This window comes from Cornus florida, unplaced genomic scaffold, assembly GCF_030987335.1.
Source record: "Cornus florida cultivar Cherokee Brave unplaced genomic scaffold, ASM3098733v1 CherokeeBrave_3.0.0_Hap2_Chr07, whole genome shotgun sequence".
Classification (NCBI taxonomy): domain Eukaryota; kingdom Viridiplantae; phylum Streptophyta; class Magnoliopsida; order Cornales; family Cornaceae; genus Cornus; species Cornus florida.
In genome coordinates this window covers 2,617,274-2,640,194 of record NW_026775577.1, presented here as the reverse complement: position 1 = coordinate 2,640,194, position 22,921 = coordinate 2,617,274, and the positions used below count along the sequence as shown (strand labels likewise).

General features: G+C 36.6%; 2 protein-coding genes across 2 annotated transcripts; both read right to left on the bottom strand.

The window, feature by feature from the left end:
* Positions 1-276: 276 nt before the first annotated feature.
* On the bottom strand, positions 277-11,796 carry LOC132315742 (zinc finger CCCH domain-containing protein 41-like). The gene is made up of 5 exons (XM_059814133.1): positions 11,491-11,796; positions 3,875-4,778; positions 1,744-2,943; positions 1,243-1,590; positions 277-998 (listed from the first exon to the last, which is right to left on the bottom strand). Exons 2-5 carry the CDS (start codon positions 4,655-4,657, stop codon positions 549-551), a joined length of 2,781 nt encoding a protein of 926 aa, XP_059670116.1. The 5' UTR covers positions 4,658-4,778; positions 11,491-11,796; the 3' UTR covers positions 277-548.
* A 1,143-nt stretch (positions 11,797-12,939) lies between these two features.
* LOC132315741 (formin-like protein 5) lies at positions 12,940-22,702 on the bottom strand. The gene is made up of 3 exons (XM_059814132.1): positions 22,259-22,702; positions 14,992-15,270; positions 12,940-14,351 (listed from the first exon to the last, which is right to left on the bottom strand). Exons 1-3 carry the CDS (start codon positions 22,508-22,510, stop codon positions 13,221-13,223), a joined length of 1,662 nt encoding a protein of 553 aa, XP_059670115.1. The 5' UTR covers positions 22,511-22,702; the 3' UTR covers positions 12,940-13,220.
* Between the last annotated feature and the right edge of the window lie 219 nt (positions 22,703-22,921).

Sequence of the window (22,921 nt, the reverse complement as noted above, 5' to 3'; positions counted from 1 at the left end):
GTATCCGTAATGATTAATCAGAAAAGGATAGTGATGGGAGCATTAGAGATGTGAGACCTTTTATTTGGTTGGGGGTAGCGTGCAATGTAAAAAAAAAAAAAAAATCATTCTGTTACATTGCGTCAATACAGACCCGACACCAATACCTTGACAGGATCACAAAGCTGATTTAAACCCTCCAAGAAAATATACTCAAAGATCAACTGTAGATTATGGACCCTATAATTCACCAAATAGCAATCACAGATATTCTTTTTAAATATGCTGACTTGAGAATTGTAAAAACAGACAACCAAACATATTCTTATTCATCATTCGTTTTATTTCTATAGAAAATTTCAAGTTTAGTCCTCAGTCCTACACATACCTAAGCAGAGCATCTGATGCACAACAAAACTCACAACTAGCCAACCATTTCCCAAAGCTGGCAGTTGAAAATCACAAAAATTCCAAATTTACATGTACCAAATGAGAGGATAAAAATTGATATTGTATTTAGATATAATTGACATTTACCTCACTGTACAAATCTGGCGATTAGGCCATCCTCAGCACACGTCGCCTTTTGGTGGCTGTTTCTCGAATGACATTTCGGATAAACACGACTGTAAGTCTTCATCCCGTTCCATATGGTCACCATCTCTTCTATCCAAACTCTCAGATTCTGCATTTCCTGAGAGAGCTAATTCCTGGGTAATAGTTGATGCAACTTCACATGTCGGCTGCACATTACCATCTGACGGCCCCTTAGAAGCAGATGAAGGGTTTTCTTTGACACTGACATTGCTAGAATGACTGGATGCCAGCCAAATAAATTGCAAATTGTGGCCTTGCCAGCATTTAGCATCCACAAATGCCCTCTCAGCTGAGCGACGAGTCGTAAAAGATATTAAAGCTGAACAATTTTTTGATGCATCTGATCCATTAGAGTCTAAATTGTCTAGCTCTACAGTAGAAAGTTCACCGAATGTGGAGAAGTGTTCTTTCAAAATAGCAACCTAAGGAACATAAAGATATTAGTTTATGAATGGAGGAAAATAATAAAAGTTCACATATGCGTAGAATTTACTCAATTCATTGAGAAAGAAAATTACAGTCCCGAGATAAATGGTGACATTAGGAAGGAAAGAAGTACATAAAAGCACATAGCCAAGCTAGTCACAAGTATGCCCATATACATACATACATACATATATATATATATATATATATATAGAGAGAGAGAGAGAGAGAGAGACTCACATTTGCAAGACCACTTGGCAAAGGTGGAATAATTTTAAATGCTGTGGGACGGTTGTCCAATTTGAATCTATAGATAAAGGGTGCCCCTAGAGGTGCCAATGGACGGATTGATGGTTTCAAGACTGAAGGTTGCTGCGGTGCCACGACCAAATTCATTTTGGGACTATGATGCACAACATTCTCTGCAGATTTGTTCTTATCTACCATCACTTCAGCCACAGGTGATGCCACAACAGTACCAAGATCAGCGGACCTCTGAATTGACGCTTCTGCAACATCAGCTACTATTCCCACTTTATGTCGCTTAGCGGCCTGCTCAAACGCCACTTCACTTTTGAGACCTGATGCCTGCAAACAGTGAAAATTTTAGGATTAAAATGGAGGCACATGTAACGTCTGAAAAGACTCAAGGTTCCACAATAGCAAATTAAAAAACACAAGGCATAGAGCAAATGAGGAGGACACTTGGAAATAAAAAATTCAATTAAAAGAAACTATTACTTGTCTCTCAAGTTTATCCAATTGTCGGCGAAAGTCATTCCTTTTCTGATCAAGCATTTCCTGCTTCTTAAGGAGTTCCTTCATGAGCTCTAAACTCTCAAGCTTCTTTTGAAAAGGAGGTGGGGCTTTAGGACCATTGGTGATTGCAGCCTCCGGGTGACCAGAAGTAGGCAGAGGAGAAACAGAAGAATGGACAAAACTAACTTTTGGGGCGGAACATTGGAGATTATCTTTCCCTCCATCAGTAATTGATGGATGAGGTGGAACTGAGGCAACTGTCATACCATGGGGCATTACAGAGACATTATTGCCAAGCCTCGTTCCATTATCAGGAATGCTATCCCGATTAGCCCACCAAAGCTTGATAAAGCGGTTACCCATTACAGCATCAGGTGCCTTAAGTGCAGCCTCTGCCTCTTCCCTCTTCAAAAACTGAACAAAAGCTCGTTCACTACTAGATGGAATATAAATGTCAACCACCTCTCCAAATTTCCGAAAATGTGAAAGAAGGGCATCCTTTTTGTTGTCCTTCTGGGGAATGCCATTGACAAAAAGAGTACGTAGTGCCTTTTGAGATGGTTTCCGGATATTATGCCCAGAATCACCTTGTGCCTTCAATGAAACCATAACTTGCGGACGGATGTCCTCCACGATTATTCGCTTCCCTTGTTGGGCAGCACCCTGAATGCTGGTTGGTAGCACCCGATCTTCATTTGCTTCATTATCAACATAATTTGAGGAAGCAGAACCAATTTTCTTTTTCATTTCTGATCTATTTTTCGAAATATCAATTCTTCCCCACACAGGTTTACTAGTACTTTGAGACTCAACAGCAGTCGGATCACTTCGAACTGGGCATTTGTTATCAGAGCCATCACAAAATCTGGGTTGATAACGATCCGAGAGGTCAGCATCCAACAAAGACTCTGTTTCATCAATCTTAGATGGATTAAGTGCTGAAAGTGCAGTCGATCTTTCAGCACAATCATTAGTCCACAAAGGCTGATCAGGATCATAAAAATCAGCTCCACCTGCTCCAGCTGAACCAGTTAAAGCACCATTCCAGCCAAATCCATCATCAGCCGTTCCAGACTTGCTACTTTTGCTATCAATCAATGTGCTTATAGGCCCTGTTCCAGCAGGTATTCCCAACAGCTGTGCACTTGAAAGTGAAACTGGGAGATTAAACTGTGAAAGGCTCTGCGATTTGGAAAACAACTCCTCATTACAACAACTTAAGTATATGGCAAACAAAAAGGAGTTGCTTCGTAAAGATGAGAAATCAAAATTAGAGACACACACAGTTACAGAATTCCAAAGTACCAATAACTATAAAGATTGCAAATCTATCTAATAATTGAATATGTGATTTACAATTGCAACAATATCCTAATCACTAAAAATGAACCCTGTACAAATCATTTCATCTATGACTCAAAATCAAGAGAGCATACACAAGGATTGGGGCATCTATACACTTTGTCAATTGGTTCTCCTTCCGAATAGATCTTCTAAGACTAGAAGTCATGGTAAAAGGAAATTACAGCAACCAGAAAGAGTCTAAGCAGGTTTACACATCATCTATCATGTTTGTACAAGTAAAAACAAACATGTCAGGGAAAAAAAGCATTAGAATCTGGGAAAAAACAGTGTGAGATGTCATCCACTGCCTAACATCTTCAAAATAATTAGCGGCACATAGACGCATGCAGAAGGTACATGCACAAATAAGTCAAGTAATTGAAAATCGATAATTAAAGAAGCCATCACCCTGTATCTGCTTCCTGTGTAGGCAAAATACATAGATTCATTGGGACAAGCAATAATGGTCCTTTTTCTTTTCTTTTTTTTCTTTTTCTTTTCCTTTTTGTTTATTTATTTTCTTTTTATGGGGTAGTTGCGAAGCTTTGACGAAAACATCACAGAAAAAAATCACAACAGCAGATAATTGGACATCTAATACATATTTTCATCAATCAATTATAAACAACAAGTCAGACGGTTTAAATTGTTCTGACAGAGATGCATAGTTGTCTAGGGCTTCCTTTTCCTCCATCATCCAAGCATTCTCCAGAATAAAAAATCCCATGGAAACTTGAATAAGAATAGATACAAGCAAAACATTGCATACCTGAACATCATCAACAACAATTCTATTGACACCGTGCTCCAACGGGCACATGTCACCTCTAAGGCAAAAGCCACGCTCCTCAAAGTCTCTACATCGTTGACGTGGAATACCCATGTTCAGTGGATTGATTGGTGGTCTCAGCGATCCTTGCAAACCAAGGGAATGGAGTGTATCCAAACCACCATTTGGTATCCCTGGAATCAATCCAAATGCACTCCAGGATGCACTCTTTGCATTTGAAACATTTGGCAACCCCCTTCCTGCAAATAAAGTGGGAGGAACAAATCCCTGTTGGACCATTTGAGAAGCAATATCAACTGAGCTAAACCTAGAATCACGTTGGCTCCAATAACCAGTTTCCCTTACTCTACCTCTACCTGGACCAGGCTCACCAGATGATGACTGGTTTGCCCTGATTCTTTGATTCAAATCCATATGAGCTCGAGGGAAAGCTGCTAAGCCAGGGCGTCTATTTTCAAACTTTGCAGACAGGTCTTTCTCTAAAGGGGCGGCATTATAATTTCTCAAGGTTCCACTTGACTGAGAATTATTTTCCCTGTAAGGTTGTCCATTTTCAAAGGGTTTATTCCACTTCCTGTATGGCCTTGTTAAAACTTGCTCTAGAGCACCTCTTTCCAAATATTGAGACTGTGTCTCCCGCCTACGATGCTTATGGTTACGATCATCATCGTCATCATCACTGATTTCTTTCTCCTCAGGGTCACTCACACAATCAGAAGGCGAAAGACCCCCTTCCTCAACAGATGAAACTTTTAACTCCATTTGATCCTACAGGTATACAATTCTCAACCTGTTTTGTGGAATTTGAAGTTCCAAGCTCCTAGCAGATGAGGCAATCAAACCGCTTCATCGGCTGGAAACAGCTCAGCAATTACTGGCACGCCTGTTAAAACAAACGGCAAACCAAAAAAAAAAAAAAATTTGGGTTATGGGTAAACCACTTAAACACTGGTAAGAAATAGCCATGTCCAAATGCTCTATATGTGTCCATGACGGAAAAAGTATATGCATTGGTACTCTAAAGAAAATAAAATATTCAAAGGCCAAAATCAGCTTAACCTCTCCAACAAGTTTTAGAAAAACACTATTATACCAAACAAATTGCAGATCAAGCTATATCAAACCAACGCTTTGAAGATGTAAAATATTAAGTCAAGGCCTAGGAAAAGCAAAAAACTGTAAGCGGGTTGCATATGCACAAATTGAACAGAAGAACTCAATTTTAATCTTGCGACCAAAAGTGAATCTAGTACAGACCAGAAATGAAAGACGATGTGCCAACTTTATTACTTCCCATAAGGTTTTAAATAAGTGATAAAACCACTCATAATGTTTCTAAATTTACAATGGCCTCCGAGTAAATTAATTGTTCCATAATTACATCACAGGTGTTCCCTCACCAATAAAGTTGTAGTTGGAGAATAATGACATCAATTAAAGTCCAATTTTTTTCCATGTTTCATTCAATCACTAAAAGTGTTTTTACAAAGAAAACTTTTCGTCTGAATTTACTAGCAGACTCAGCGGATATACTTTATGCCCTTGTGCTATCCTTTTCATATTAAGAAATAATAGGATTTCTTTCAAAAAGACGCAATTGAGCTTATTTGCTTGTTAACTCAGAGAAAAGGCATTAATAATAGTATTTTCCATCCTTTACCTGACAGCAAAGGGAGGTCTGTGAATTTATCAATGACTAGACCGGATGATCAATGTATTTTAATATCATTGATGTAAACCATGGTAGTTTAGAAACATCAAATAAATAATTGTAATTTTACCATGAAGAATAAGATATGGCACAGTGTTACATTGTAAAAGGTACAGATCATTATCACATAATCACTGAATCTCATAATACCCATACAGAAAAAAATGATTATACGATATGATATGAACAACACACCTACAATGCATATGATATGTAATATGCAAACAATTTGACTGTCTTCGCCATTAACAAACCCGTTACAAAGTTTTAGATGTATAATTTAACATTTAAAAAGAAGAAACTATTGCAGGATAAGATGAAAGCACTCAGAGCCTTCTTTTATGTTTCCTTTTGCCCCCTCTAATACTAGTCTACCAAAAAGGACAAGACTTGCCAACTCACTGGTGAGTAGGTCATCCCTACTAACCGCTGATGTGATCCAATCACAAATGCACAAATAATCTGTAATTACAATATCAGGAAAGTGATAAAAAAAATAAAAAATAAAAATAAAAGAAAGGACAATTAACCTTTTTTTGGAATAAATCCAGCCACCCTCCCTGATTTCCTTATTATCACTTTCTTGATTTTGTAATAATGGATTATTTGTGCATTTGTGATTGGACCACATCAGCGGTTAGTAGGAATGACCTACTCACCGGTGAGTAGGCAAGTCTTGTCCTACCAAAAAAGAAGAATGGAAAAGGAAATATTATTCCAAAAAGACAGTTCCATAGATAAGAAACCAACAGATCAAACTCCATCACTGGAGGCTGAAAATCTCAGATATACCCAGACCAATGGCTGCTCAGAATTATAAAAACTAAAATCAGCTCTAGGATTAAAGGAAAGCATTCAGAGAATTTTTTCTGTTTTCTTTTGCCCCCTCTAATACTAGTCTACCAAAAAAGAAGAATGGGAGAGGAAATATTATTCCAAAAAGGTTGTTCCCTAGATAAGAAACGAACAGATCAAACTCCATCACTGGAGGCTGAAAGTCTCAGATATAGCTGCTCAGATTTATAAAAACTACAATCAGCTCTATGAACCATTGACTAACAGACCTCATACAGATAATTATGAAGTTCTAGAAGACTTTTCATTGAACACGTCAAAGACTCAAAGCATGGAACTTAATGGATGAACACACTCTAAAAATGGCAACCAGACTTGTCTGCAGTAGAGCGGCTAATCAGCCCACATCTGCAAGGTTTAAACAAGGCCCCTAACCAACCTCAAACCCAAACCTAATCTTATTTTTTGTTGTTAATACAGTCTTTCTCTCTAAATTGCACATAATTAAAGTAAAGCACTTCTATTATCGATTAAAAAGGCAAGCGAGAGATCAAATCTTTGTCAAGTTGTAAGAACAATACCTTCAGTAGATGTGAGTCGAACATATTCAAAACTTAAAAATAATATTTTCTGAATTTCAAATTTTAATTTAATAAACTCTTCATGTGTTATTGGAATATTATTTGAAGTTTCAAATATAACCCCAAGGGTTTGGCTCCAGTGGTGAAGCCTTGGGACTTGGTGCCTCATGAAGCATTAAGTCTCAGGTTTGAATCCTCTCGAGTTCGATCAATTCTTTAGCGGCTACGACAGCGGACATAGTCTGAGCTTTACCCGATTCGTGTGGAGGGGTCGCTTTGTACAGGTACCGTGGATTAGTCATGGCAAAGCCCTAGACACCCCAGTTATCAAAAAAAAAATTTATTTGAAGTTTCAAATATAATTGAGCCTTCAGGTTTTCCATAACAAACATAAACCTACCATGTTATAACTTTGTTGCAACAACTATGTGATACACCATATCTAGCTGATAATCACCTCTCAATTTATATTTGCATACATAAAACGTAATTTTATTTCCATTATTCTTATCTGTTAACAACTTTTCTATATTTAACAATTATTTATATCTAAATAGATAAAAAGTAAAAATATTCACGTAAGCGAACATCTAAGCTGGGAACATATTTACAGGGGAAAAAGTATTTTCAAAGGTTATAAGATTTCCCCAATCATCAGTGTTGATGGTTTATACCAGTCATTAGATCGGCTATAGAACAGTCATTAGAACAAAGATAAGAACTGCTATTCTATATGGAGCAGAATGTTAGGCGTATAAAAGGAAAAACAAACAATGCACTTATGTGGCAGAAATGCGGATGTTAAGATGGATGTTAGGAAAAACTAGGGAAGATAAGAATAATTATCAAAGGATTAGGGAAAAAAAAAACTAGGGAAGATAAGAATAATTATCAAAGGATTAGGGAAAAACTAGGTGTAGAACCTATTAACGAGAAAATGAGAGAGAGTAGACTTAGGTGGTATGGACATATTCAGCGTTGGCCTATAGTTTCAACCATGAGGAGAAGATTGATTTGCATAGAAGGTAAGAGACAAAGAGACCGACCTAAACTAACACGGAATGAAGTGATATGAAATGTTTTAAATACAATAGGAGATATGGCTTATTATAGAAAAGATTGGAAAAAGAGAATCCATGTGGCCGACCCTGTTTGTACGGGATAAAGGCAAGGATGATGATGATGATGATCAGTGTTGATGCTTTATAATTTTGTTACCAAAAAATTAAAAATGCATGGTAAGTTTATAATTTGCTATGGAAACGTTTGCATCGCATTGCATTGGATGTGATTCGGAACTGTAAAGCAATCCATATTGGAAATTCGGCTTTTACTTAAATGTTATAAAATTTAATGGAGTGAAGATGCTACCAAAACATTAAAAGATCCTAATTATGTAGAGTTAGAAAAAATTTTAATGCTATTCATTTGTTTGATGATTGTCCAAGAGATGCAGATTTAGAAATTATTTTAACATGGAGTAATGATTTTAAAACATGTCAGGTAACCTCAGTAAATATCAGTGGAATGTTTCTAAAATATTACCATCATTATTGCCAAAAAAGTTTCGCACCAAAATTTCCATTTAGGTCTCACGTGCGTTGTCTAGACATTTACAATTGATTCTAAAATAATTTATAGTTACCAAAAGATTTCACTTATAGTTAGTCTACAGGGTCATTTGAAGCATGCTTAGGCAGAAATATCATGAAACAGTAATGATTATTTTTAGCAATGTTAAATGTAAGGGACCTCACTGTAGATATGTTTTATTTCCCAAATCATGTCTTCTGCGGCTCTGCCTGCTATATAATAAAGCAGATGCTCTTTTTGGTAAGACATGTTAGAAATTAAGAAGAATAAATTGTAAAAGAGATGGAAAAGATTGTCCAGGAAAAGGAAATTGTCTTTCCCTCTTTGTCTGTTTGGTTAACTAGGAAGAAAATAGGTGCTACTTCATTTTACCATTATGTCCTTCCATATTGCCATAAGGGCGTTGCTTAAAGGGCAAAAATTTTAAAACAAAAACCGTTCTCATACAACCCCCCTCCTCCCTTTTTTGTCCACTTTTGAAAAGAAAACGAGATGGTGTGCACTAAAGAAAATTCTCCTGTAGTCTTTACTTTTTCATATGTGTCTTTATTTCACTAAATAATTACAAACTTATAAAACTGCAACTCTCTCCACCCCTTCCTTTCATAGCACTCTCTTCCTACAATCAAAGGAGTAAAACTCATTTCAATCTGCTCACAAATCTAAATTATCACATATTCAGTCCTAAAAATTGCAATCCACGTAAGTAGGAAAAAGCACCCTGCACCAATATCTAGGTACAAGAATAATCTCAATTGATGTGAGATAATCCTAGATGTGATAGCAGTACCGAATTAAAGACTTCCAAACGAATCCTTGAGGTTTCTCCATTTGATTCCAAAACGTTTTCCCCTTTCACAATTCATGCTGACTTTGAAATATGTTCACTGCTTCCAGTTTCAAATTTAGTAACAATGGTATGCATGTTTGAAATTTTTTATGGCAATTCCAAGAAAAGTTGACACTTGAGGCATATGAAAAATGTAATTAAATGTCCAGTTATCTCACGTCATGCTTTTGGCATTTATGCTCTTGATTAAGAGCTTTACGATCAGGTTTATAAAAAGGAATACAAGTGCATTAAAATATGATGTTAACTCTGGGCAAAGTGTCGAATTGAAAACTTTTATGGGCTGAGCACGATCTCAATATATGTGATTATCATCTTTAACCACCTGCCTATCCAAGTCCGTGTATTTAAATCGATGAGTTTGAGCCGGTTGGATGAAGCTCACTTGACCTGTTCTTATTTTCTCCTTTTAAAGAAATAAACATATGGACTACCACCTTCATGGGATACAAGTTATACAAGTCATGAATCACAATAACTAGAGCTGCATGGGACAACACCACCACTAAGGACCATAAAGTTAAAAACCAAAAAAGAAGATTATACATAGTAAAGTGGGGCATGCCTTGTGACAATCGGATACGTTGACTTCACTTTTCCGTGCATGCTTTATAAAAATCAAATATCTGGACAATATCGAACTCATGCACAGATGAACATCAACAACTAACCTTCCAAAAAATACCCTTCATGCCAATCACATTAGCATTAATCATCCACACCCCTCAGTTCTGTATATATAAGTGATTTTTTATAGTCGCGTATACACATTTTATGCTCCACTTGGTTGGAGAGATGGAAAAATAGATGGAAGGGAGAGGGGGAAGGATGGATTAGGCATCTCTAGGGATGGGAAGGTGTCCCCCACACTTTTGTTTGGTTAAATGGATGGGACGGTAGAAAGGATGGATTGAGTTACAACCTTTTTTCGTTTGATTGGAAGGATGGGAATGAGAGTTTTTATAATTTTTCACCAATATATCCTTATTATATGTGTGAGAGAATTTCAGTAAGATTTAACAAGTGATTGTGTAAGTAATTAAAGGTCAAAATTGGTATTACATATTTTTAGGGTAACTTTTCTTTCTTTCCCTCCTATTTTCCACCCAATTTTGGATGGATAAAAACTTTCCAAAAACATGGGTTAGGAGGGATGCTTCCTCCCACTCTTCCCTTCCTTCCAACCAAACAAGGGAAGCTTATTCTATCCATCCTCTCTTCCATCCTTCCTCAATCCTTCCTTCCAACCAAACATAGCATTATTGTCATTATCCTAGAAAAAAATTCCACACCATCAAGCTCTCCATTTGTCCAATAGAAATCTAATGAATCAGAACCCTAAAAATGGCCATACTTATCACAAACCAGTTTTCCAACTCAGGAACACCAAAAACACCTCCCAGATAACTCAAATAAACACACGACTCATTGCAATACTAAGGCAATAAGCTAAATTCAAGATGATTTTTTTTATTTTTTTTGGAGGGTCCAACATGCTTACTTAATCACAAAGTACCAGTGTCATAATAGATTTAAACATAAAATGTGTGCCACATATTTCAAAACAGGCATATTGAGCAGCCAACACGAAGTCAGGACTTAAGACCACTTAATTCACCAAAAGGTAGTCCGCCTAAACTCACGTTTCACTAAACATTCCACATGTATGACAAACCATTAAAACTTGTTGCATACAGTGACCCACAATCAGTAGAAGAATGCATAAACTATATCCACAATTTTATGCATTGCAACAAAAAAATTATAATTCTGGAAATCAAATGAAAGCTCTTATCACCGAGAGAGAAACAAAATGAGGGCTTTTCCAGTCCCCAATTGAGTACATGGTTAAACTGGAAACAAATTAACCGTAGGTTACAAGCCCTTCTACAACTTCCTAGAATGAAAGTACCTACGCACACTCTTTTGCCCTGGTGCGGTCAAAACCAAGCCGATCACACACAATTCGAAATCCAACAATGTATCATGAATCTATACGCTTATATACATACGACATAAACTTCAATTACAAATTAAGAACAAAAAAGATAATGAATAAACCAACCTCGTTATATAGATTTGCTTTGCTTGGTCTTCGATTCTCTCTTTCCCCTTATATGTATCTCGATTCTCGAACTAGCTAGCTTCGCTTGGTCTCATTGCCCCTTCCTCTCTCTCTCTAGATTATTTCTCTCTCTACAAAAGTCGTTTATGGGTTTTGCAGAACCATGAACAGCGAGCTTTTGGTTTTATGGACAATTCGAATAATCCACCCTAGATTTATAAAATTCTAAAAAAAATAAAACTTGTAAAACAATTATACAATGACCACTGGAGGTTTGGTGGGGTTGAGGACGAACTGAGAAGAGACGAGGCGACCGAAAATACTCCATTAAGAAGAGGGAGTTAAAATTACTATTACATCCCTCAATATTAGCATAATTGCAAACTGTTCAATTATTTAATTTTGGTCTGGGAAATGTAAAGATGTTAAAGTTGTCCGAGTAAATTTTTATGCAAGTAATCTCACATACTCGAGCAATATTTACTTTGACAAAAATAAAATTGAATATGTGGATTGATTGAACTTGAAAATTCGGAATGAGTAACAAAATCGAATGGTAATTGGATTATCCATAAAATCAAGTGTTAATTTTTATTTTTTACTATTAAATTATCTGAATAACTTACTACAAGAATTAATTTTCATTTAGTAACTTAACCTTCTTAGTTCAATTGTTTAAGTATAGGTTTTTAAGAATCAAAAATTAAAAAATTGTACAAAAATGTGCTTGATTGATAAGCACTATTTTTTTGAAAATATATTTAAAGAACGTCTATGTTTACAAAGAATTATCTTTTATAATTCTCTTAAAACAATGTTATATTTTCGAAATTAGAGAATTATTTTATAAGTCATAAACTAAGCAAATTTTAGTGAGACAAAACAATAACAATTAAATTCCAATTTTAGGATTATGTTTCTTTTCCTAAATCTGTCCCTATAAATAATTGGGGGAAAAAAAAAAAAAAAAAAAAAAAGGATCTTTCAAAATAAATACATTTTACTGGTTGGATTTTGGCACCTCATTGGGACATGAATTTCACCGTGTTAAAATTAGTAATTAGCAATAACAATCTTCATTTTCATACCATTTTTGCGAGTGTTTGCACAATTAAATTGCACGGATCAAGAGAAAAAACGTAATATAAAGATTATGGTGTAGAAAAGCAAACTCTTAAACAAATATTATATTTAACCAAATATAATTCACGAGGTAATTACAAAGATTTAAAATTATTAGCCACCCCAGTTATGAAATCTTTTCAGTAAAACGACATGTACAAGATAAAAATGTTATACAAGTCCATAAGCTGAGTCTCCCACAAAGCACAAATATGAGTTTTGACTCACAATTAATCATTTAATCGTGGCCTCGCCAAGATAAAAGCTTCCCCAGGCCAAAAAGAAAAAAAAAAAAGTAAATGAAAAAGAAGAAAAATGGGTACCAAATAGCAGTAAAAACATTTAATAATCTGCTTTCAACTCAATTATTGTGAATATACAGAGATCCAAAAAAACAAAAACAAAAACAAAGAAAAAGGGAGCATTAAACTCTATAAACAGCAAGAACAACAGTTCTGCAATAACTGTAGATCATTAAAACGCAACAGCAGCAAAGCAGTGTAAGGGAATAACCCCTACTATCCAAGGCAAAAGGTCTCTCACAACAAAGCTGATCCGAAAACAATCAATCCCGATGCCTTTTTACATGTACAATTAGAAGAACAATGTCAGCGGCCAAACCAACCTCTCGGGGGGCCTTCTCCATCATTCATCAATTTATCCAGCACTACATTCAAATCAACCGACTGTCCATTCTCTGTCAACTTTCGTACTGTGGCTCTAACTTGGTCTCTCGGGAATCCCATATTTGTTACTCTGTCAACCACATCATCAATAGGAACCCTATTTCCAGCCCCAGTAGAAGCAGATCCACTACCGACTCCAGATGCAGTAGGCAGAGCTTGCGGTAGTATCCTAGCAGTTGGAAGCTGGGGGTAACCACTTCCACCACTCTGGGCCACAGCAGGAGAAGGAAGTTGCTGCGATTTTATTGCAGAGCCATTTCCATACTGAGAAGATGGTCCACCATAAGGATATGGTTCAACAGGCCCAGATAACGAACCATATGTTGAAGATAATCCAGGACCAGGTCTACTGGATGGCGGCTCATACATTGGGGATGGAGACCCATAGAACTGTGGGGTGGGAGGTGCTCCACTGTGTGAATGAGAGGGTGGTTGGCGAAGGTTTGGTGGATAGGTCTGAGATGGTAAGTAAGGTATTTCTTCAGGACGATGACCTAGTGGAGGTTGAGGTTGAGGTTGAGGTTGAGGTTGAGGAGGATTAACAGATGAGAGTGATGGAAGCTGTTGAGGCGGTGTAGGTGGCTGAGAGTATTGAGAATGAGGAGGCTGATACTGTTGCTGTGGTGGTGGCGGTGGTGGTGGGGGAAGCTGCTGTTGCTGCTGCTGTGCAGGAGGTAGTTGGAATTGCTGATTTGTAGCTTCTTGTGTCTGACCAGGTGGGGGGAAGTAAGACTCACGCTGAGGAATAGAAAGAATCTGGTTCTGGGGGAATTGGTTCTGAAGATGAACTGGAGGTGGGAGGTTCTGTTGTGAGGGGGGTGGAGGAGGAGCATTGGGTGGAGGAAGACCCGAAGGTGGTTGTATAATAGCCACAGGAGGAAAATTTTGGTGAGATTGCTGAGGAGCAGAGGCTGCCGGCTGCATAGAATCAATGTGCACAGTGTTTTGCGCTTCTGAGTGATGCTCTACCTTGGGCATTTGAAGCTTTGCAAGCCGCAACTGAGCCTCCACTATTTCCTGCTTATCCTTTACATCCTGTACACCAGCTTGTACCTGCAATAATTGTTGATAAATGCCAAGGGTGAACTGAATAATCAAGTGAACGGTAAAACCATAAGCTACTTTGCAAAATAAACATGATCCTTTAGGCAAACTTCATTTGGCTTTTTGCCCCCCTCCCAAACGCAGATATATACAGGCTCTAAAAAAACAAAAAGCTCATAGAAGCCTTCCAAAACCAATAATACTCAACATACTAACCTATTAAATCCGAAATTCCACCATGGAGACCACTAGAAGACCTACGAAGCATGTACAAGGATATTATCTAAAATATTCTAATAAGAAAACTCATCACAACGTATAACACACGATCTTCTAACGGCTATCAGTCCAACTAGAGCATTAAGTAATGTCTGTATACTATGTCAATGCATGCATACAAGAAGAACTAAGCAATTTAGTTCATCATCATTCTTTGAAACCAGCACCACCTAAAATATTAAAAGAGACGAAGAAATCTGATCTCTTCGCCTTGTGGTAGAAGAACATTGAATTTGTACAAACAAATATCATTTTTTTTTTAAGGGACAAAGTCAGCCAACTAGATCCAATGGTTATATTTTACTTTCACCTGAACGAAATGCAGTCCTAGCATTTATGTAACCTTAGGGAAGGTAGTAAAAGAAGATACCTCTCTAAGAATGTTCTCTAGTTGCCTCATTTTCCCATCAGTGCTTCCATGATTGTTTCCAACAGATACCTTCAAATCATCCACAGAATTCTCAAGGCTGCGAGTTCTGCTCTCCAGCTGAGATAGCCGTGCACTAACGCCTTCCAAGGCATGGAATAGATTATCAGCATGTTTCTTCATTGCTTGATCAATCTCAGACACCAAGGCTGAATCAAAAGCATTACGATCCTTCTCTAAAATGACTTTTTCAGGTTCAATGGAGTCGAGAGAACCGTAATTCTGCACAAATCATGGAAGCAACGTATGCAATATTCACATCAATCAATCTCCCAAGCAACAAAAAGTCAAAACTCACTAAAGCAATCTATATATGATATCATTTATTGTGGTGCAACATAGTGGAGTGATGTCTTTTGTCCAGAAGTAGTCCTGAAAAGTATGAAACACACACAAGGATATCCAACAAAAGAACATGGCAAACTAACATAACAGCAAACTCAGGAACTACTTATCAAGATCCAAAACTAAGATCAGCTTGTGTTTTTCATTCTTCCTCTTCTTCTTCTCTTCTTTTTTTTTTTTTTTATTTTTTTTTTTTTTTTGATATATTTTGGGTGGGGTTGTTGAGTGAGTGGTCTTTCAAATTCTTCAAGCTAATTTTATTATGGTATCAGGTTTAACAGCTACAAGCAAGAACCACAGACCACAGGTTAAAAGTTAATCATTGCAGCATCGACTCAATGGGATAAAGCTTACTAAATTCTTCATACCATCTAAAGAGTAATGCCCCTAGGAGGACCCTCCTCTCATGAGAAGAGCTATGAGCTCTCCCTGTTTAACTATTGGATTAGAACAGTTCTTCGAGATCTGTGAAAAGTCGAAATTCAATTCAGGAGTTAAAAAGGGAGAGCTCATGGCTCTTCTCATGAGAGGGTTCTCTTAGGAGCATTACTCTCATCTAAAAGTAAACTAATTAACCCCCAGATTTGATAATCCAAAATCACATTGGTTCTATATTCAATAACCACCACTTCGAGGTTTTGTAAATTGCAATAAACAATAGTTCGACCAGACCCTACCCTACACTCAATCTTTCGCTTGCTCTCCCTGTTTCCTTGAAGTTTCCAACATAATCATCAGAAATTGCAACTTCAATCACACATAACCTCTTTTAGTGTATAAAGAAAATGACCAATTATATCCTCTTCACATGAAGAGCAAGTTTTAATACAATCCATATGGATCAATATTTTCATATGCATTGACAGAGAACAAATGGAATACCATTAACTTTTAGAAGCCTCAAGGTCTAACATTTACAACATAGAAATATCTCCACGATCATAAAAAATTATCTGAACAAATGCAAACACTTATCAAACAAAAGAAATGCAACTACAATACTGTAACTATTAACTGCTAAATTGAAAGGCCAACTAACTTACCACGAAAGATAAAAGAAGGACCAACTAGCAGACCTCTATAGTTAGACAACTCGTATGGTATTACTTTTACACAACATAAAAGCTTGACTTCAAGGGTGATTTTCCTTTTCCGGAAATAGAACGAAAAAAAAAAAAAAATAGAAGGCAAAACATTCACATAGAGCATGAATTGAATCCTCTTTCTCAATTATCTCAAAAAGAATTGTAATAAATCTCTACAGGAATCCAAGTCAAAACAGTATGGGGAGTTGGCATGGACCATAAAACATTTCTAAACAATATTTCTTTTTCTTTTCTTTTTTTTTTTTCTTGCTGGAAAGTAGAAAGCAGGCATCAAGAAGAGGTAGGCATTTATATTATTATTTTTATAAGTAAAGAGGTAGGCATTTATATAAGGGAAAGAAAACAGCAGAGAATTAAATGGTTTTTACCGAAAAGATGACTGAACACAATAATTGACGCACAAGAAGAAGTGATGGCTCATCAATCACACGATTTGTTCACATCAGCATTCAAAACTCAAGAGTCATTCTCTCTCCATTCTAGCAGTCCATCGAGGATCTTAACTAATATTAAAGAAGTGCAGAGTTTACTTTGCTTTAACCAAAGGGACATCTATGGATTGAAATTCCCATTAGGAAATCTGAAGAACCCTCAAACACACCCACCCCTAAAAGAAAAAGAAAGAAAAACAACCGACTAAGCTTTTTAGACATACCTCTGTGTTGAAGAGTTGTCATATTAGCATCATTATCTAAGCCTAGTGCATTTTATGCAATCACTTGCTTATTCAAGGGGATATTCTCCTTTTTATGCATCATTTTCTCTCCCCAATGAGTTGTCATTTTTTATTCTTAGAAGAGAAGCTATTCCATAATATAAATTCTTAAAGAACCACAGAAGATCGTGTTAAAAGAGTTTTGACTGATGTTATGACATTACCAGGAAAGAGCACAAAGAAGTATAAGAGTTGGAGAGCAGAGATTGCTCATGTAGACTTCTTATCTCACTAAAAATGTGATCTAAAGAATATGTACTCCAGCTTCAAACTTTTAATTAAGATGAAGTGCAATAGATGGGTACAAAGGACAACAAAAACAAAGGCACTTCAAACAATCTACTTCATGTATTTCAAACATATTTAATTGCCAAAAGAAGAAACTGAACATAAACATCTACCAAAAACAAGATTACTTTTACCCCATTTAACTGCATATACATATTAAAAGACTATTCAATCAAAATTAAACAATGTATCAATTGGTTTTGTAAGGCTATATATATATGTATATATATATATAGAGAGAGAGAGAGATGGAACAATCAACTCTGCCTGTGTTCTTTATACATCCGTTCCCATGCCCGAATAAAGGAGAAGAGTTGTGTTAGGTAGCTTGACAGCCAGCGTAAAAATTTGTCATGACCAATGTGAACATGAAAGTATGACAGTTGTGTGACAGTTAGTTAGAACGCCTGTAGGGGAAAAAAGTGAATCCCCAATTACTTTAGGCTTACACCAAGGGTCAGCATTAAGCCCATAACATTTGCCTTGGCTATGGATGAGCAGACAAGACACATCCAAGAAGAGATCGCATGGTATATGTTATTTGTTGATGAAATTGTTTTAGTTGATAAGACTAAAAGAGTTAAAGCCAAATTGGAGATTTGGATAGAAGCTTTAGAACTAAAAGGGTTTAAGATAAGTAAAAATAAAACTAAAAATATGCGGTGTAACTTTAGTAAATCTAGAAATACAAATGAGGATTGAGAATCAAGAGGTACAAAAAAAAAATTGAACATTTTCTCTATCTATGCTCAATTATTCTAAATGAAGGAGAACATGAAGAGGAGGTTAACCATAAAATCAAGGCAGGATGGGTTAATGGAGGAGTGCATCTAGTATATTATGTGATAGGCGTATCTCGTTATGATTGAAAAGAAAGTTCTATCAACAACTAGACCAGCCATACCTTATGGCACAAAATGTTGGGCAGCTAGGAAACATCATACACATATAGTGAGGGTGGCAGAAATGCGAATGTTGAGATGAATATGTAGTAAGACTAGAAAGAATAGAATTAGAAATGATACATTCGGAAGATGGCCATGGTTGTTAAAATCGCGACTTTGGGTCGTAGAATCGCACAATTCTACGACTCCAGCCCCCAATATCGATCCAAATCGCAATAAAATCGTTCCTTTGATAGAATCGGTGGAATCGCACGATTCTGCATTTCTATGCGATTCCACCGATTCTACTAAATTGCTTGTTTGAGTCCTTTTTTTCTGGGTTGGTTCCTTCTTTTGAGGATTGGGCTACAAAATAAGAAAGGCCCAATACACTTTGGACCCAAACTCTTACATATAAAGATTAAAAAAAAAAAAAACAAATCACACAACAGACTTCGTGTTTGGGCAGACGCTAGGAAGCACGGACATTCCAAAATGGGCGAAGAATCCGTGTCCGACACGTGACGGACACGGACACGAGTCGGACACTCCCCGACACGTGTCGGACACACCAAAAAACGTGTCTGGAATTTTTTTATTTTTTTTAATTTTCGGACACGGCACGGACATGGCTCGGACAACTTAGACACGGCTCGGACACGGTTTAGACACACTTTTCTGGAATTTTTTAATTTTTTTTTTAATGCTGATATGTTCTATTTTTTGTTTTGTACTACCCTTTTGGTATTGTAAATGGTAAAAGTCCTAGGTCAAATGATGGATGGGAATAGACGATAGTACACTGACTTGTTTTTGTATCTTTTTTGGGGACTAGCCTTTAGGTTTTTGTGAATATTAAGTGCTAATGGTAAAGTCCTGAATGTTAATAGTCCTTTCTGTCTATATTTTTGTATTTGGAGTAAACTTGCAATGATGATTAAATGATACTAGTTATTATTCTAATGTCTTGATTTTTATTTGATTTTATAACTATGCAACATTGTTCTTTTATAATTCATTAGTTATAAGTAGAGATGGCAATGGGGCGGAGTTGGGATGAAGTTGGCTAAACCCTACTCCGCCCCATTAAAAAATTCGTCATACCAACTCCGCTCCAACTCCGAGACGGGTTTATAATTGGTATACCATCCCCGCCCCTACTCCAGTAGACAAAATACCAACTCCGCCCTGCATACTCCATTTAATTGCGGTAAAGTTAAAACTGTTGAATTAATTCCTGGACTTGGGATAGAATACTAAGATTTTGAATCTTTGAAAATTGAATCACGTGCACAATTGTAGAATTTTAGTAAGTAGTGATTCTAGCGAATATTTAATCAAAATATATTAATGGACACTTAAATTAAATATATACTTTATATATATATATATATATATATATATATATATATATATATATATAATCGGGGTTGGGGTTGGGGCTAGGGTGGGGTGGGGTGGGGTGGGGTGGGGGCATCACTACATCCGCCCCCGCCCCAAACCCGCTTCGGGTTTTCAATTCTTTTACTATATCCGTCCCAAACCCATTTATGGAGCTACCAAATCTGCCCCATTAGGAGCGGAACGGGGCGGAAACCTAACGGGTTGGAGGAAATTGCCATCCCTAGTTATAAGTTATGATTTGTGTTTTTTTTCATTGTGAGGTTGATGAAAAATAATAATACTCAATAATTTTTAAAGTACTACATCATATATGTATATATATATATATATATATATATATATATATACACACACTATTCGCAGTGTCCGTGTCCTAATTTTTTTGGATCTGCCGTGTCCGTGTCGTGTCGTATCCTTGTCCGTGCTTCTTAGGGCAGACGGCTTCTCTTTGCGAAAGTCCTGAGTCTCCAACAACGCCAATTCTTCAACCATTCAACCTCGCAAAAGCCTTCAACAGCTCCTTGCTTCCTACTCACATCTTTCTAAACTCTTAAGTTTAAACAAGGTGTGTTATTGTGTTTGAAGTTTTGAACTTCGAACTTTCCTCAACTTTTCTTTGTTTTTTTTTTTTTTTATTGGGTAGCACTCTAGGTGTTTGATAGAAGTCCGCAATCATATTGAGCACTCTATCTTGAACTTGACCATGGGGTTGGGATGTTAGAATGTTACTCCCCAAGTATTGTAAAGGAACGGTGAGATATCAACAGGCCAGTGGCCTAGCGGTATCGGCCTCTTACTTCCCAAAGGGAGGTCAAGGCTTCAAGTCTCAGAAGAGACGTGTGTGAATATCAACTAAGAGAATAAAAAAGAAAAAGAAAAAGAAAAAAGAGAATGGCGAGATAATTTCAGAAAAAAAAAAAAATAGAGATCAGTGGAGTCTTCATGGGTCTATGATATGTTTTCCACTCTTTCTTATTTACTTTTGTGTCTTTAGTCTAATTCTAAACTACTGACGCTCATCCAAATTGGATTCTATTAAAGTTGGAGCTTCTAAATAGCTTAATACTTTTCTTTCTAGTTGAAGTTTTGGCGCAGTGGGCCAGTAGTGATTTTGGTTGGAATTATTTTTCCATTCTGATTTCTGTTTTATATTATATTCTTGTTTTTTCATAAGTCTGTTCTGTATTATATTCTGACTTTGGATTAACACTTGTATACAATTTATTTTGTGTTTAGGCCTTATTCTCTCTATATTTTACACATATTAGTGCTGAAGAAGTTAGTTTGAATTGTTTGTTTAAAAGTTGGTAGAATCTTACGATTCACGATCTGATTCTACGTAGAATCCCGATTCAAACAACCTTGGAGATGTTGAAGTAGCACAATTTGGAGATAAGATGAGAGAACTGGTTAAGATGGTTTGGACATTTGCAAAAAAGACCTTTAAGTACGTAAATTAGGAAAATTAACATAGCCCACATTGAGGGTGATACTAGGGGAAGAGGAAGACCAAAGTTAATGAGAGTATGATTAAAAAGGAAGGATATGATAGCATGTGGACTGACTGAAGCTACGGTCTTAATTAGAAGGGAATGGAAACATAAGATTCATGTAGCTGACCCCAAGTACTTGGGAAAAAGGCTTGATTGTTGTTGTTGTAGAGAACAATCAAATTTCTTGTTCCAATCAGAGGTCCAAAAAGGAGGACGACTTGAAAGGTAGTACATAAGCAGAAATCTAGAATCATACTTCTAACAGGCACATCGTATATAAATAGCAGTAATTATGATAGGAAATTGGCATCACATTCAAACTCGACCTGTTACTAAATGAGTAACCCATTGCAAAAAGAAACCAACAGATTTAATTACTCCTAAACAAAATTATCATTTCATATATGAGTAAAAATAATAATATTATTATACCGACTTTCCTCCTCCTCTTAAAATCTTCCGAATCCACAACCAAAATTTGGCAGGAATATTACAACCATGTTGTACGGATAAATTTATGGGCACAACATCTGTACCAAGTATCCCTAAACCATAGCCATGCACGTGTGTAGTTTCAGCACAACCTCTCCACATAATTGCCCCACTGGGATTGCTTAGTTATATTATTTTAAAATTAGAATCAAGTCATCTGGTATATTTCAGATATGAAACTATCTTAACTTTCTGGGCATTCTTTAGTACTTATATAACCCAAAACCAGCAACTGTATCAAATCAAAACAAATACCTAGGAGTCGAAAAGAGTTCAATTTTAACACGTGAAAGAGGAAATATAACGTAGCATAAGCAATTCACTCATCAAAATTTACATCTAAGCCATAAATTATCAACACCAGAAACAGAACCTCTCAAATCACCGATAAATCCTAAAAAAATCACTAGCGAGCTCTTACATATATTACTTATATATATAAATAGGTTTAATTGCATACTGATAGATAGAGAGAAATCTCACTCTGATGCCAACTCCAGTAACATTGGTCTTCGAATCGGCCGAGTTCCAAACCCTAGCTCCCCCAAAACCGCTCGAATCGAGATTGGACGGCTGCGATACGGGACGAATTGGTTGAAAATCATAACTCGCTAAGATCTCTTCCTTTTTACCACCACCACCGATGTGGTCTTCCTGAGGGTTCATGAGATCGATGAAGTCAGTTTTGCTCTGTAGATCCATGATTTGCTTGTCCATGAACTGCGACGTATTCATCGAGCTCCGAATTCTCCACAAATTCAGTACCTATAACCAGAGAAACTTATATAGATATAGATATATGTAGATTGAGAGAGAGATGAGACTTATTTATGTTCTTGTATTTGGATTCATTTTTGTTTGAAGTTGCGAGATGTCTTCGCAGCAAAGTAAACGATAATGGTGAGGTCATTAGAGGGGAAGTGTTTCCCACTTCGCAACGGTGTCGTTTGATGCACGTTAAGACTACGCTAGCAACTTCTTTTATGGGGCCATCGTGGACTATACTAAGCAGGCCCAGTCTAGTTCAAACATGAATACGGAACGGTGTCGTTTGATGCACGTTAAAACATGAATACTTAATTTTTAATCTATTTGGTCTAAATATCATTTTTCTTATTATTATCATAATTTTAATTTTGATATTAT

What these genes read in the sequence shown, in the direction of transcription:
- LOC132315741 (XM_059814132.1), bottom strand. Translation starts at nt 22,510, where the DNA reads ATGAATACGTCGCAGTTCATGGACAAGCAAATCATGGATCTACAGAGC. An exon ending in TTACTGGAGTTGGCATCAGA is followed by an intron (nt 15,271 to 22,258) that starts GTGAGATTTCTC and finishes TGATTTGTGCAG; the next exon opens with AATTACGGTTCTCTCGACTC. An exon ending in TAGAGAACATTCTTAGAGAG is followed by an intron (nt 14,352 to 14,991) that starts GTATCTTCTTTT and finishes CAATTATTGCAG; the next exon opens with GTACAAGCTGGTGTACAGGA.
- LOC132315742 (XM_059814133.1), bottom strand. Translation starts at nt 4,657, where the DNA reads ATGGAGTTAAAAGTTTCATCTGTTGAGGAAGGGGGTCTTTCGCCTTCT. An exon ending in TTGTTGTTGATGATGTTCAG is followed by an intron (nt 2,944 to 3,874) that starts GTATGCAATGTT and finishes TCCAAATCGCAG; the next exon opens with AGCCTTTCACAGTTTAATCT. An exon ending in TGCCAAGTGGTCTTGCAAAT is followed by an intron (nt 999 to 1,242) that starts GTGAGTCTCTCT and finishes TATGTTCCTTAG; the next exon opens with GTTGCTATTTTGAAAGAACA.